Source organism: Jaculus jaculus, chromosome 12 (genome assembly GCF_020740685.1).
Source record: "Jaculus jaculus isolate mJacJac1 chromosome 12, mJacJac1.mat.Y.cur, whole genome shotgun sequence".
NCBI classification, from domain to species: domain Eukaryota; kingdom Metazoa; phylum Chordata; class Mammalia; order Rodentia; family Dipodidae; genus Jaculus; species Jaculus jaculus.
This window is the reverse complement of record NC_059113.1, coordinates 102,176,892-102,192,299: the sequence shown is the minus strand read 5'-3', so window position 1 is coordinate 102,192,299 and position 15,408 is coordinate 102,176,892. Positions and strand designations below refer to the sequence as shown.

Here is a 15,408-nt window from a genome sequence, read left to right as displayed (position 1 = left end):
ACTGACATAACGAACCAGATCTTAAATATGCTAACTGAGTCATTGACTGGAGACACAATAACATGCATTTGAAACAGGGTAAGAATTCTACAAGAGGGGTAAGTAAGTGATTCACAACAGTCTTCTGTTGACATTGCAGGCAAAGTAACTACAATGAAAAATATAAAAAGCATATTATATTCTTATATGGCTATACTGAGTCCTGCTTAAAAATAAATACTTATATGATATATTTCAGATACACATTGTTTTTTGAACTTTTAGTCTGTCTTAAATTAAATAAAAAATTTAATGATATATGTTTTAAATATATCCATAAAATTAATATTATAACTAAATATATGACTCATGTTTAATGTATTGAAAATGTAAGGAATATATTCTGCCTGCCACATTTACAAAAATATAACTACAATAAAGCTCTTTTACTCTTATTTAAAGAAGTGAAGCATTTTAATACCTCATTTATTTTACATGAACATCATAAAGTTTTAAGCATCTTTGGTTGGGTAACTATTTGAAGAAAAATTATAATCACAAAATCATTAAAAGAAAAATTCTATAGTATCTATGTTCCTCTATTTAGAGTTATATACTATTATTATGTACATGTTCATGGTACAAAAAATATGGATAATTATTTTGAAAAGAATAAAACTACATGAAATTAATTGAAATGGAATATGTGCAAAGTGAAATGAATCCAGTGCTGAATAGATTGGTCCACATTAATGAACTTACACTTTTACTTATTATGAGTGAGTGGGTCAATGAAAGTTGCAAGCCCAAAGAAAATTATACTGTAGCATCTGAAACCACAATAGCCATGTGCCTGTGCAAAACATGCTTACAACTAACCACAAAATGTTATAAAAGTCACAAAATTATCTTCTACTATGATTTGTTTTTGAGTGCAATGTTTACTCCCATATATAAATGATCGCAGAAGTAATATGAGTCCAAAATGATGTAACAATTGACAATAGTTAAAGAGATAAGTTGCTTACTTGTTATCTAAATACCAGCTCTTCAAAGAATAACTCTACATGAGAAATTAAGTAATGGTTTATGTTTCTTGTAGGTCTAAGAATTTCAGTCTTTGACCATGAGTCAATTTGTTCGCACAAATATGCATGTTATTTTAAGAGGGGTTGCTCACTGAGGAGTCAGTATTTCCACTATCCTTGCCAAAAATCTTAATCATATAGCAAATTTTAACTTACTCCCTCAAAGTTACCTTGAAGTCATTCCCATGAGTAGCAATGTTTACCTAGAGTGTTCTCATTTGGATTTCATCTGTAGGAAGAACAATAAAAGCAAGACAACATAGCAGAGAGTCTATGGCTCCCAAGAGAAATTTGTGCTCAGTCAGTTTTCATCCAATGAGGTGGGAATGGTGAAGTACACAGCATACCAGTGCTGGTTCTACCATGCTTTGTCAGTGAATGTTCCCCTACCTTGAAGCAATGCTGAAGATAACAACTGCTTCCTTAGGAGTTCTTCACTCTTGGAAAATAGTCAAAGGTATTTACCTCTCTTATTCATGATTTAACCTACCAATTAAGCAGCACCACCACAATGTTCCTGCTCCTTGAATATGAGGTATTTTACCTCAGCCCTGATGGTCAGTTTTCCAAGAATCGCACTGTTGAATGCTTCCACTCACATACTTTTTTATTTTGATTTATTTTTGTCTTTCACTTGGGAGATCAGCATGCATGAGCCAATGAGCAAACCTTCCTTAACCAGACTGATATCTATGGTCAGAATTCATCTACTTTGTTTTCATATCTGTTTCCTTACACATTGGTGGCCTCTGAGAAAGAATCAGTGAGACCATTGTTCTTTTTGACCTCCAGGTTCTTTTTTGCCTTGAAGGTCATGGACACCTCTGAGTGAATGGCATCTAACCTCTGCTCACAGCGGAAGGCTGACAGGAAAGCTTTTCTATAGTTGCTGTTCATCCAGCCATAGAGGAAAGGGTTGGCAAAGGTGGAACACATTGCGATGATGTGGAGCACTGTGAAGATGAGTTTGTATTCCTTTAGGTCCAGGACCTGGTTGTCAATGTCCACAGCAAGCTGGAATGCATGGAGGGGCAGCCAGCTGACTGCAAACACCACCACCACACACACCAGCATTTTGGTCATTTTGTGCCTTCGCTGATGGTAATGGTCACTCGCAGCTCCAGGGCTCACATGGTTCTTTAGCTTACTCCAGATACGGGTATAGGAGAAAGAGATGATTCCCAGGGGCAGAACATACAAGATCAGCAAGGAGGAAAGACTGTATATTGTGCCATACATGTTTCTCTCCTCACCAGGCCACTTCTCAGTGCAGGCAACAATCTCAAAATCTGGGATAATCTCAATCAGTGAGTATTCCCGGAAGATAGCCAGGGGACTGGCCAGCAGGGCACTTATGCCCCATGCCAAGCCAATGATCAGGAAGCTGAGTCGCTTGGAGATCTTGCTCTCTAGATGGTAAACAATGCAACGATGACGGTCCAGAGCAATGACTGTCAAAGTGATTGTGGACACTTGAACTGCCAGACCCTGGGCATAGGGTACCAGGTGACACAGGACAGGTCCCATTTTCCACTCCCCCATTAAGGTATAGGTAAGAGTGAATGGGAGGCACAGGGTGTTCACCAGAAGATCAGCCACAGCCAGGTTGGCAATGAAAAAGTTGGTTACTGTACGCATGCTCTTGAATTTGATTACTACGTGGATCACCAGGGAGTTTCCAACTACCCCCAGCACAATGATGGAGCAGTATGCCAAGATGAGGACCACCTGCACCTCGACCAACTTGGTGCTATCTATGAGCTCAGGCTCAGGGTCAGGGAGCAGCTCACCTCGGGGAGTGGTGCGCCCTGGCGCATAAGATTCCACTTTCACTTCTTCCACTGTGTGATTCTCATCCACCTCTGTGCCTACTGGGCCCATTTTCAGCACAATGACACTCTCTGCAAACAGTCGAAGAATCTACAATTAAAACAGTAATACAGACATGTATAACACAAGGAAAATACCAAATCAAGGCAAAGAAATAAATATTGGTTTAATTTTACTTGAGGTTCAATATAGCTGGTTTCTGATTGCTAAAGGTACATCATAGTGTAAGATCTTTATGACACAGTCCTTTACTTAAGTTTATTCATCAAAGAGATCCATGACATCAGGTCCTTAAAATGTACACTGTGATGGCAAGAATGTAACATTTTTTTTTGTTGTTTTTTTGAGGTAAGGTTTCACTCTAGCCCAGGCTGACCTGGAATTCACTATGTAGTCTCAGGGTGGCCTTGAACTCACAGTGATCCTCCTACCTCTGCCTCCCAGGTGCTGGGATTGAAGGTGTGTGCCACCATGCCTGGCTGGATTATAAATATTTTATGTAGGATGATAAACTTTTATATATTGAAGTTATATTTGTATCGGTGAATTTTAATACTATAAAAATCACATTTATAGTTTCAAATTATATAAATTCCCCAAATTAATTTAAAGGAAAATCTCAGTCTGTTTTAAATATATAAATACACAGCAATACACTGTATAGAGAAGGGACAAATATTAAACCCCTCTGCTGAGTATCTGAACTTCATAAGTATATGATCAAACAAACAGGACTCTTCAATAGCCATTGTTTTTAGTGTAACGGGTTGTGTTAAAAATGATAGTCTAGGTACAGAAGTTAGTTCTTAATAAGGTGAAAGAAACTTCCTCCTATGTAACACAGAGAGGAGTTCTATACAAAAACTACATTTAAAAATCTGCTCTCTACCTAACCACTACATATACTAATTTGACACTTTTCTTACCTGCTTCCCAACTGCACACCTCAGTATTTGCTTGCCTATGCAATTCACTGCAGCCCACACATTGATCATAACAGTTAAAGTTTAAAATGCAGTAGCCACTATAGGTTTTCTTGTTTCCTTGAGTCACCATGCCTCAAAGAATGACAAAACTGGCCTGCTATGAATATCTACCCCTTTGGTGGTGGTATTCTCAATTTTTCACCATAATTACTCTAATAGTCATATATAGTATTTCTTCTCCCTTAGATATTCATTGATTAATTCATTAATTTGTATAACAGGTAAAATCAAGCAAGTTTCACCTAGGTAGTATGTACACTTAATTGAATAACCATTCAGTCGACCATTAAGAGCATATACCAGGAAGGAGGACTTGATCTGGGGGATCAAATCATTCTGTATGCCAATGGTCTTACATGTTACTTGCTTAAGTTTACTCTGACATTATATAGTCTTTCTGAAATTCATATGTGTGGTGATTTGATGCAGGTGTCCCCCATAAACTTAGGTGTTCTGAATGCTAGCTCCCCAGCTGATGGAGATTTGGGAATTAATGCCTCCTGGAGGGAGTGTATTGTTGGGGGCGGGCTTATGGGCTTTATAGCCAGTTTCCCCATGCCAGTGTTTGGCACACCCTCCTGTTGCTGTGTTCCATCTTATGTTGGCCAGGGGGTGATGTCCACCCTCTGCTCATGCCATCGTTTCCCCCTGCCATCATGAAGCTTCCCTTCAAGCCTGTAAGCCAAAATAAACCTCTTTTTCCCAGAAGCTACTCTTGGTTGGGTGATTTCTACCAGCAATGCAGACCAGACTGCAACAGTAAAGTGGTACCGGGAGTGGGGTTGCTGCTAGACACCTGACTATGTGGCTTTGGCCTTTTGTAGCTGATTTTCAAGAGGAATGTGGAAGGAGTTGAAACCTTGGCCTAAGGGATGCCTTGCAGTGCTGTAAGTACAGCTTAATGGACTATTCTGGTCTGAGCTCTAAGACCTGAATGCAGTAAGAACTATGGACTGTGAGGTTTGGCTTATGAGGGTGAGAAAGAGCTGTGCCTGGACTGGGCTAGCAGTTTGTGTGAGAAGCTTGCTCTTGTGCCCGTGTCCTGAGAAGTTGTGCAGGGTTGCTTAGCGTAGAAATGAACTGGTGTGAGCAGAGGAATATGGCACAGAAAGAAAAATCTTTGGGTGAACTACTGCCCGTTCAGCTGCAACTGAGAGATTACAACTTTTGAGACTGGGCTAGCTGACCTGTGCTGGGGCAACAGAAAGAATGTCGACTCTTTTGAAAGGGGCCTGAGTGCTCAAGGAGTCCTGTTCTTCAAAGTCTGCTTTATTCCCCCCTGGATTAACAAATTGGCACCCTACCTGGTATTGTGGAGTATAAGAAATGCTGAAAAGAGGGTCATTGAGTTTGCAACACGGTCTTGTGTTTTGGAAATGGCCATGGGCAGTGTGAAGCGGGTTTGCTGGTTGCCTGCATAGAGACCCCATGGGGCCATGAAGATGAACCGTGGCTTGCAGTGGAGACCCAGTGGAGATGCCAGGACCATGAGATGGCTGCCGAGGAGCTGCCGGCCCCGATGAAGTTTCCCAGGACTGTGTGTAGCCTAGCTGGAGGGGCGGAATTGGAATGCCAGAGACTTGTTGCTGTTAGAATTATTGGACTTGAAGATTTGTCACTGGCTAGAGTTGCTGGACTTGAAGCTACAGAGTTTGATGTTTGTCCCAGTTGTTTTAAATCTTGTATTGGTTGAATGTTTCTTTGCTATGCCCAATGCCATCTTTTGCAGTGTGAATATTTATTCTGTGCCATTATGGGTTTTTTGAGGTTATTTTTTGGTATTATGGCTCAGTTAAAAGATCTTGGACTATGGGAATGTATGAACATCATTGGAATTGATAAAAACTATGGGGACTTTTAAAATCAGACTGAATGCATTGTATTTTACATCATGTATGGATATCAGTTTATGGGGGCCAGGGGCGGAATGTGGTGGTTTGATGCAGGTGTCCCCCATAAACTTAGGTGTTCTGAATGCTAGCTCCCCAGCTGATGGAGATTTGGGAATTAATGCCTCCTGGAGGGAGTGTATTGTTGGGGGCGGGCTTATGGGCTTTATAGCCAGTTTCCCCATGCCAGTGTTTGGCACACCCTCCTGTTGCTGTGTTCCATCTTATGTTGGCCAGGGGGTGATGTCCACCCTCTGCTCATGCCATCGTTTCCCCCTGCCATCATGAAGCTTCCCCTCAAGCCTGTAAGCCAAAATATACCTCTTTTTCCCAGAAGCTACTCTTGGTTGGGTGATTTCTACCAGCAATGCGGACCGGACTGCAACAATATGTGAACATAAAATTTTGTTAGAATTCCTAGAGTGCAGAAAATAACACAATACATTGTTGGGTTTTTTGTTTTGTTTTGTTTTTACTATAAAACTTCCACTGTTGAGTGTGTAAGGAGCGCTTGGATCCAACACCCTAATGGCAATGCCCTGTGACTACGTGCACAATCACAAAAGGATGTGCTATTATTCAGAACCTCTTTTAATGAATATGTTTTATTAATCATAATAGCATCATCCACCATTGCAGATGAATCATATTTATTCAGGTGATGGACAATGCCTGGCTGGCCTTGTGTGCCCCCAGCTTCATCCCATTCCTGACCTGCTCTGGACCACAGGAAGGCTGAGTTTCTCAGTCTTCTCACTCTCAGGCTCCCAATTACATGACTGGGAGGTAAGTACGGGCGGAAGGAAGAAAGACACCTTGGCTTGCTTCTTGCTTACTCTATGTACCAAGGAGTGCTTCAGCAGCTTTTCTGTGGCTTTTGTTTCCATGTGATGGTCCCATTATGGCTGTTTCCAGTGGATGAGCCTGGCTTCTGAGCCTAGGTCACATTCTCTCCTCTCTATACCTCTCCAGCTGGGGGTTGTAATGACTTTCTGTTTTTGCTAATCCCTGAGTGACCCTTACGTCCCCTATTTGGTTCCCCACATATATTATATGTATATATATCAATTCTTTCTTTTTTACATTCACAAATAGATTCTTATCTGCTCCATATGCTAAAAGTATACTTTAATTTGCTCTCCTTCTACAGGATATTCACCCACATTGGATAATAACTGTTGCCAACAGAGGGAAGCTCCAACTGCTTAATATGGCATTCAGGGCTTGACAGCACAGCATCTCTGTCCAGCCCTGTGCCCTGGTCTCTCTTGACACCCCAATGTGCATCTTCAGTAACAACTCAGCTTTGTCCATGCCTCTCTGCTTTCCCTGTGCTGAGGTGAGAAGTCTCTCACTTATCCTAGCAAACTCACAGCCCACCACAGACCATATTGCAACTGCTCCTTTCTGGAACCCACCACAGCAAACTGATGACAGAAACTAGATGTTCCCCCATTGTTAAGTCCCCAGCACATCATATAGTACAGAAAGCTACTCAATAGTTTCAGAAAAGAAAGTACAATTTTACTAATAACCAATGTCACCTGTTTAATTGAAATATGTACTGTTGGTCTTTTCCTTTGCTGAGATAATCCCACATAGGACTTCTTGCTGCACATAAAACAACCACATGCTTATTTTCTTGTTCTTAATCAGATCATTGTTTCTACAAGAAATTTGTCCTTAGACTCTCTCAGTCACTTCCTAAGAACCTTTTAATTTGACAGCCAGTGTGTAGCCTGAAGAAACTACTTTCAAGTGTTTACCTCTCTCCAGTTTTTTTTCTTCTGTTTCTTCTCTGTACACACATACACACACACACACACACACACACACACACACACACACACACAATACTATCTTCTAGTATTCTTACTGTCCACAGGAGCCTGGGAGTTTCCACATACTTGTGTATTTTCCATATTGATGTATCCTAGGTCTCTCCACATGGATGTCAAATAGAATGTTCCAAGGAAACCAGCCCCCTTTTCCCCTTGGCCCCATTCTCTAATAACTAGAGGAAAGGGAGATGCACCATTCAAATCACCTGATGAAGGGTCTAGTTGATTGGATGCATCATTTCCCATAGGCCAAGAGACTCTGACTGCACACAGCCTGTTGGTCCAGTCAGATCACGAACAAATGTAATGGCGCTCCAAAGGCCCAAGTCGGCAGAGTGTGCAGATGACTTGAGAACAAGCACATGACTGACTAACGATGGAAGTAGGAGTGCATTTGATTTACTATTTTCTCTTCCTTTTCAGTCCTATTTTCTTTATTCCAGAGCCCTTTTATTTACAACTTTTCTACAGGACTAATTATTGATCAGCAAAGCTATTAGTGTGTGGACACTATAAACTGTTCTTAAGCACACAACTGGCCTGCAGCCAGGGCAAAGCTTTGGCCTGAACAGAGAATGTATCACTGCAGAGCAGTGTTTCAGAAAAATAAAAGAAAAAAAAAAAACAGAAAAAGAGGAAAAGGAGGAAAGGAGCTCACAGAGGGAACCTCTGCCTTCAAAGCTGCAAAGCCCCAGCCGAAGGAGGAAACCCCTTGTCTTGAAATGGGGCAAAATGAGACTTTAAGGTTGTTCCAGAAATGCAAAGCTATGAATGCTGTTTTCTTGAACAAGTGAAGTTTACAAGGCTTTGTGCCAGAAACGTTTCGACGTTTCTTTATTGTATAGGAAATGGGTTTTGTTTCTTCCGAGACTCAGAGTTCTGCAAATCAGTGATCCCTTCATGCTTTGACTGCATGTTTAAATCTGTGGGCTTTGCAATAGTTCTTTCTGCAACGGGGATGATGGAAGTTGGTCTTAGTAAAGCTAGACACCTTACCCCCGCCCCCGCCTCAGAGAGGAAGATCTCTGACCTCTTGCCACACGCTTTTACTCTGCTCCTCACCCTCTAGTAGACAATATGAGGAGGGGAGTCTTTCAAAGAATGCTGCATAGTAGGCAAGACATGGTTGTTTGCCTAATGAGATCAATAAATATATTCATCAGAAAGCCTGAGAATGCCTCTTTCTCTCCTGTATTTAAACTTCTGGCCTTCCTTTGAGAACAGCATTGTCTCTTAAAGTCCTGAGTTGTAACAGATGTGTCAGCATTGCAAAAGTGCAACCATCTTCCAGACCACCATATATTACTACTAGTGGGTGAATCATTCTGGAGGAAAAAAAAAATGGATGATTAACCAATTGTGTCTATTATTGGACAACTTTAAAGCACTAATTTGACCATGCACTTTTTACAGGTGCTTACAAAAATTCTAGCAAAAGTAAGATATTGAAACGGTATATATAACCTCCTTCAAACCCATTTGCCACCAAAACACGGAGCGAGTGCTTCGGTGTTAGCTTCCGAGAGGGTTTCCGTGGTCCCCAGGCACTCCGCAAGGACAAGACCTTGGGATCCTTCTGGGAAGTTCACATCTCAGAAGGAAGAGGAGGAGGAATTCCAACTTATACTTACTGAATCGGCGCCCTTGTGTTTCTGCTCAAATGTGGAAGCAAGAAGGGTGCAGCCCGGGTGATTATGTAGATGGCCAGCCCAGAAAACGACCCTGGGAGGCTCCCCAAGCAGGTCTGCTTCTGTGGGATGGGACCTTCTAGGGCGCGCCAGCGAGCGGTGGCGGCGGGAGGGCGCGGGAGCGGTGGCGGCGAACGCTGCTGCTGGGCTCCGCCGCGGACCTCTGCACCGCACTGCGCCGCGCACAGCCCAGCGCGGGGTAGGCGGGTGGGGGCCGGTGGGAGGGTCCGAAGGAAGAAGAGGGTGGGAGGCAGACCCCACCCTGCCGGGAAAAGACACGGGTGCGGGTGCGTGCGGAGATGCCGAAGGCTTCGCAGCTGAGAGGATGCTGAATGCGAAGTTTTCCTGCCCAGGAAACCGGGTACCATGTCCACTGGCTGACCGCTGCCTTAAGGAAGCCCGGACGCCTGTGGATGCTACCCAGTGCAGCCCCCCATCGCGGGTGCCCCCCAACCCTACCTGCAGCTTCTCTAGCTCCCCTTGGGTGTCTCTAAGTACCAAATCCTTAGGCTAGAGACCCAGCTCAGGACGCAGGAGCTGCGGTCCCTGGCCAGACCTGGAGAGGTGGGAGGATGGAGAGGCAGGGCAGGGAGATCCCACTCCCAACTGGGAGCCGCTTCCTGTTTTGTTCCCCAAGAGCAAAAGTGGACCTGCCCAGGACCACGGAAAGAGCGGGTCTGGGTGGTGCAAGGGCATCCACTGAGCAGCTCGCCCAGGGCTGGAGCGCCAGGGCTGCTCGGGTAAAGGCGCGGCTGCGGAGAGCCAGCTGGAAGGTGAAGCGAGTCCGGATCCCCTTAACAGGTGTCCGTCCTTCGTGGACAGTTTCTAAGTTGAGCAGCGCCGATGATGCAGGTCCAAAGCTAGCAGCAGCCAGTGGCGGTGTGCTGGGACTGGAAAAGGAGAGAAAAGCAATAGTTCTTAAGTCAAACAAGACCTTTCTTTTTCAGCTAGGACTTTGAGCTTCCAGATCTCTCCTCCCCCCCCTCTCTCTCTCTCTCTGTCTCTGTCTCTCTCTCTCTCTCTCTCTGTCTCTCTTTCTCTGCTCCCTCTCCCTCCCTCCCTACTGAGAGCCACAGCCAGCACGTGCCCTAGGAAATGTTCCCCAGAGCTTCTGGTCCCCAGCTCCGGATGGAGGCCTTCAGCCTGCAGGGTTCTGGATTCTGTGCCAAAAAGACCATCAGTTAGCACATTCCACATTCGTCCACCAACAACTCGAGCAGACTCCTTCCAGAAGTTCACTGCCAGTCATTTCCCTAGATCATCCTTACAGGGGCGGTAGAGTCTACCAAGTCCCATCTTTGTTTAACCAACCAGACAAATCACTTTCCCTCTCTACGCTAGTGTTCTCTCTCCCTTTCTCTTTTTTTCTCCTTCCCTCCCTGCCTCCCGCCCTTACTTATTTCTGAAATGAGGATGCTCAAACCGGTTCTCTTGAAACTTCTCTGAAATATCTTTTTAAAGGTGATTTGGTTTCGTTGATCTGACTCAGAAATAAGAAACACACTTAGCTGTTAAAACAGGGAATAAAAATTCTGTAGTGTATTAGTTAAAGGCTCCCCTTGAGATGTCTGGGTTTTCCATCCTGTGAGGGGCTACAGCACAAACTAAGTATACTGCATCTTTATACACACAAAATTATTTGCAAGACAAAGAGGGGTGGGCTTTTCAGTTACCAAGATACAAGTGAGTAGAGCTGGAAACATCCAAGATGTTCTAACAGGTTCCACTCTAAAATAGTTTTTGATATAAGCACTTTTGGTTTTTACTTTAGGGAAATATCCTTTGCTCATATGTGTTTTAATTGAGTCATATATATATATATATATATATATATATATATATAGAGAGAGAGAGAGAGAGAGAGAGAGAGAGAGAGAGAGAGAGAGGGAGAGAGAGAGAGGTGTGTCTTTGAAACTAGAAACTGGAGCATGCTACACAAGTACTCTGCCACAGATCTACATAGCCAGTCCTTCTTGTGGTTCTGAAGCCCAAGAAGGCCTTGAAAATTATATGAAGATAAACGTAAAAAAAAAAAGCAGACAAGCATTATTCTTTAAAATAATTGCTTTCAGGATTCAGCTGATTTCTGTAATAGTGATTGCACAAAACACGGATGCCTCATGTAGAATTGACTTTCACACAGCCATATGTAAATGTTGAACTCACTCCTTTATAGACACATATGCAGTTAAAAAGATTCACTTGGTTCGTAGTAACATGTGGTCCAGCAACTCCAGTGAGAATAAATGAACCCTTGGATTAACATGTTAGTCAAGAACAGAATTAAATGGGATGCTAATTCTTCAAGATTAAGGCTACTTTATTGTGTATCATATGATCAAAGGCAGTTTTGTCAATTAACTCATGCCAGTGTTGTGCATTAAGGGCTAATCACGCTGTTGAATGCACATCTACCATATGCGATAGGAATAATGGAGGCTTTGATGTACATCCACAAACACTATAACGGCACTTACAAAGGCTGGGACAGTGGTGGAGCAATGCCAATTAATCCAAGTCACAATAGGACAGGGTTACTGACTGCTACTTCCCTTTATTTCAAATCACTGAGTTCCTAGGGCCATTTCACATCTTCCTGGAATCAATACTAACTGCTCTTTAAATAGGGAGAAGACACAAACCCAGCGCCTCTGTGGCTAGGAGCAGAGGCGTGAATATACGCTCATTTATGGTTGTAAGAGAGGGTAGAGACAGGTGACGGTTATCATCGATCAAGAAGTGCACAAGGCCAGGTACAGCTGATGGTGAAGCTTCCTTCCCAGTGACCCGCCCTGCCAGGTCTAGATCCAGGACTACCAGCTCTGACTTGGTAAAAAGTTGTGAGGTCCATAGACTTAAAAAAGATTCTTAAATTTGACATGGGAGAGATGGCTTAGCTGTTAAGGCATTTACTTGCAAAGCCAAAGGACCTCAGTTCAATTCCTCAAGACACACATAAGCCAGATGCACAGGGTGGCGCACGCATCTGGAGTTCATTTGCAGTGGCTAGAGGCCTGCAGCACCCATTATCTCCTCTCTCTCTCTTTCTCTTTTTCTCTCTTTCAAATAAATTTTTTAAAATCTCAGATTTAAATGATGGAAATTAATGTACTCAAAGTCCAAGTTCCAAGTGAACAGACCAAAATAAATAAGGAAATAACTAGACAGAAAGTAGGAAGGAAGGAAAGGAGGAAGGGAGGAAGGAAAGGAGAGAAATTTGGGGTACTTTTGAAAGCCATAGAGCCAGTCTCAGCTCTTGGAGGACTAACCCAAGAGTTAGAGTGCTGGACTATCATGTCCACACAAAAGTGTCACTGAGTCAGTGGCCTCCAAGTTTTCTTATGACACATTTAAGGAATGAGATCCACAACCACAGGAGATGATTTAAGTACACCTTTTAAGGAAGGAAGAAGGCAGGCTCTATGAAGCAGGAGGGGTCCCAAGCAGGGGAACCACCTGGTGACTCTGATGGGATTGTTTTATAAGGAGGGGAATTCCCTTAAGAGTTCCAGAGAGGGAGTTAAGTTTAAGGAAAAAGAGATATAGGGAGGGAACTACTTCAGGGAAAAAGAGATAAGGGGAAAAAATATCAAATACTCCCTTAAAAAAAAGGTTAAAGGACTTTTTTTTCTTGCCTTTAGCCACTTTTAGTTTATTTTGGGGGGTTCCTGTTAACTTTAAACTGATTAATTTCCTATGGAAAACCTGTTGGAGGTTTCCTAGTGAATGTCTGAAACCAGGCCTGTGATAACATCTAATTATAAGTTAGGCAAGGAAGAGACTAATAATAGAGCATTATTTATAAGAGTAGAGCAGATTAAAGTTTTATCACTGTAGTGACCCCTACACATCTTCCTGTAGTATCCTCACTCTTGTTTCTGGTGATGATGGGAGGTGACACTTTGACAGAGGCACTTTCTGACTTCTCTTTGTCCCATCAAAGTTGACAGCATCACTATTCTTGCACTTCATGGTCATTATTAAGTAAAATAAGTGTGACTTTATCATACAATAACTGAGGTGACTCCCACCCAAGTGGACCATGAGCTGGTAACAAACACATCACAGGCATGCCAGATCAAGGGCTGACTCATCCTCTGGAGAGGTTAGAGCAAGACAGAACAGACAGACTTCATCCTATTGCTCAGAGTAGTATGCAATTTTAAACTTGTAGATAGTTTCTTTCTGGAATTTTCTACTTAGTCACTAAATAACTGAAATCACAGAGAGTAAATACTCTGATAAGGAGGAAACTACAGTCCACAGAGAAAGATTTGTAGGCTGGTCCATGAGCCTCCAGTGTTGTAGCCTCAAACATTATTTGATAAATGTAAAATATGGCTCTACTACCATTTTCCTCTAATCTGCAATGTACAATATGCCAAATGTGCTGGTTTTCTATTACTTTAACAAATGTTTGAGATTACTAACCAAAAGGTTTGGTTTGGCTCATGGTTTTGTAGTGTGGTGAGGCAGGGTATCATGACAGAGGGAATATGGAGGATCAAACCCTGCTTACCAACCAGCAGTGGAGATAAGGAGAGAAAAAGGGGGGAAGAAAGGCCTGAGATCCTAATGTTCCCCTCAAAGACATGTCCCCAGCCTCTAGAAGACTGGTCCTAAGTCAGTTTCTATCACCTTTACTAACTAGTGGCAAGACATTCAAAATGTTGGATATTAGAGGACACTACAGATCCAAATTATATCACTAGATAAGTAATTTTCTATTTTTGGTTTAACTGGTGTTCCTAAAAGAGTGCAATAAAAGATTGATTAATTAGTGATTTTTTTGGATACTTTAGGTAGCTATAATCAACAAATTAGAGGAAATCATTTAAAAATAAAAAAATTCAGGATGGAGAGATGGCTTGGAGGTTAATGTACTTACCAGCAAAGCCAAAGGACCCAGGTTGGATTCTCCAGGACCCACGTGCAACCAGATGCACAAGGTGGTGGTGCATGCATTTAAAAAATTCCATAGCTTCAGGATAGAGGACTTATTATGTGGTGTACTTATTAGGTAAGGTAAATCATAATATGGATTTTCTTCTGTCTAAGTTCATTTCAGGAGCAAAAGCACTATCCCAGGTATAAATAATTCCATTTTAATTTAGATTATCAAAGTAATTCATGAGCACTGTTAAGTGAGCACAGACAAGGGCAGCCGTCATGGCGGCTTGCAGTGCCCTGCACCCAAAACTGGAGCAACTGACGCTTGGGGCTATGGAGCACTTGAATTGGGCTATTTCACGTAAGACAGAATCTTAAATTTAACTGAACCTTAACTAATTTGCACACAAAAATAAATAGCCACGTAGGGACAGTGGATTGTTTGGGTCTATTTTTTTTATCCATAATAAATATCATTGGAAGATTGATATAAAATCTTGTGAGTTAACTGATTTCTAACCTTATGTAAACTTCATAAACATAACAATATATCACAGATCTTGGTCCATTATGTACATATATCATCTTTTGAGTGGGCTTAAATCGGAGAAGTATATCCTGATTAGTTATCTTTGTTGCAGACAAAAACAGTCTCTTGTGTGTGTTTTGCTATCAACTTGTCCAGTTATTTCTTTTGTATTAATTCCAACAGGGAATGAGAAAGCCACCTTTCAATTTCCCTTAACCCAAGTTCACGTTGCATAAACCTGAACCAAAGTGACTCAATGAGTAAAGAGAAAACCAAAACATTTCCCCTACAATAAGGCAAATCCTTCAGTTAACATTTAACTTAAACAATCCCAGAAATGATATATCATAGTCAGCATAAAATTTCAGTGACCCCAGGCAAGGATGATTGAAGTGGTGACTTTTTGGCTCTGAGGAAACTGGAATAAAAAGCACAAGAGAATGACTTTGTTTGGATTCCTTAGAGAAAGGCCTTTTGGCTTCGCTGCCAGAAAAGTAGTTTTCTTCACACTTTAATGTCAGGGTTTCCTGAGAGATCATTAAATAACCTCTGAGCCAGCCCAACCTGACTTAAATCACAGACAGAAGAGAGTAGAAATGGAATGTGGGAGCTAGTTTCAGAAAGAGAAAACTATACACTTCATAAATCAGGATACCCCCGAAAGGAAGAAGTCTGAGCAGAAGGGCCC

The 15,408-nt window shown here is 42.3% G+C and overlaps 1 protein-coding gene across 2 annotated transcripts; it reads right to left on the bottom strand.

Moving 5' to 3' along the window:
- Positions 1-712: 712 nt before the first annotated feature.
- Positions 713-9,437, bottom strand: Npy2r (neuropeptide Y receptor Y2). 2 transcript variants are annotated; one of them, XM_004655883.2, is made up of 3 exons: positions 9,245-9,371; positions 2,858-2,987; positions 713-2,518 (listed from the first exon to the last, which is right to left on the bottom strand). In XM_004655883.2, the coding sequence occupies exons 2-3, from the start codon at positions 2,946-2,948 to the stop codon at positions 1,800-1,802; spliced, it is 810 nt and encodes a 269-aa protein (XP_004655940.1). In that variant the 5' UTR covers positions 2,949-2,987; positions 9,245-9,371; the 3' UTR covers positions 713-1,799. The 2 variants fall into 2 exon arrangements, with proteins under 2 accessions (XP_004655940.1, XP_004655939.1); XM_004655882.2 differs by having other exon boundaries at positions 713-2,987; positions 9,245-9,437.
- Positions 9,438-15,408: the final 5,971 nt, after the last annotated feature.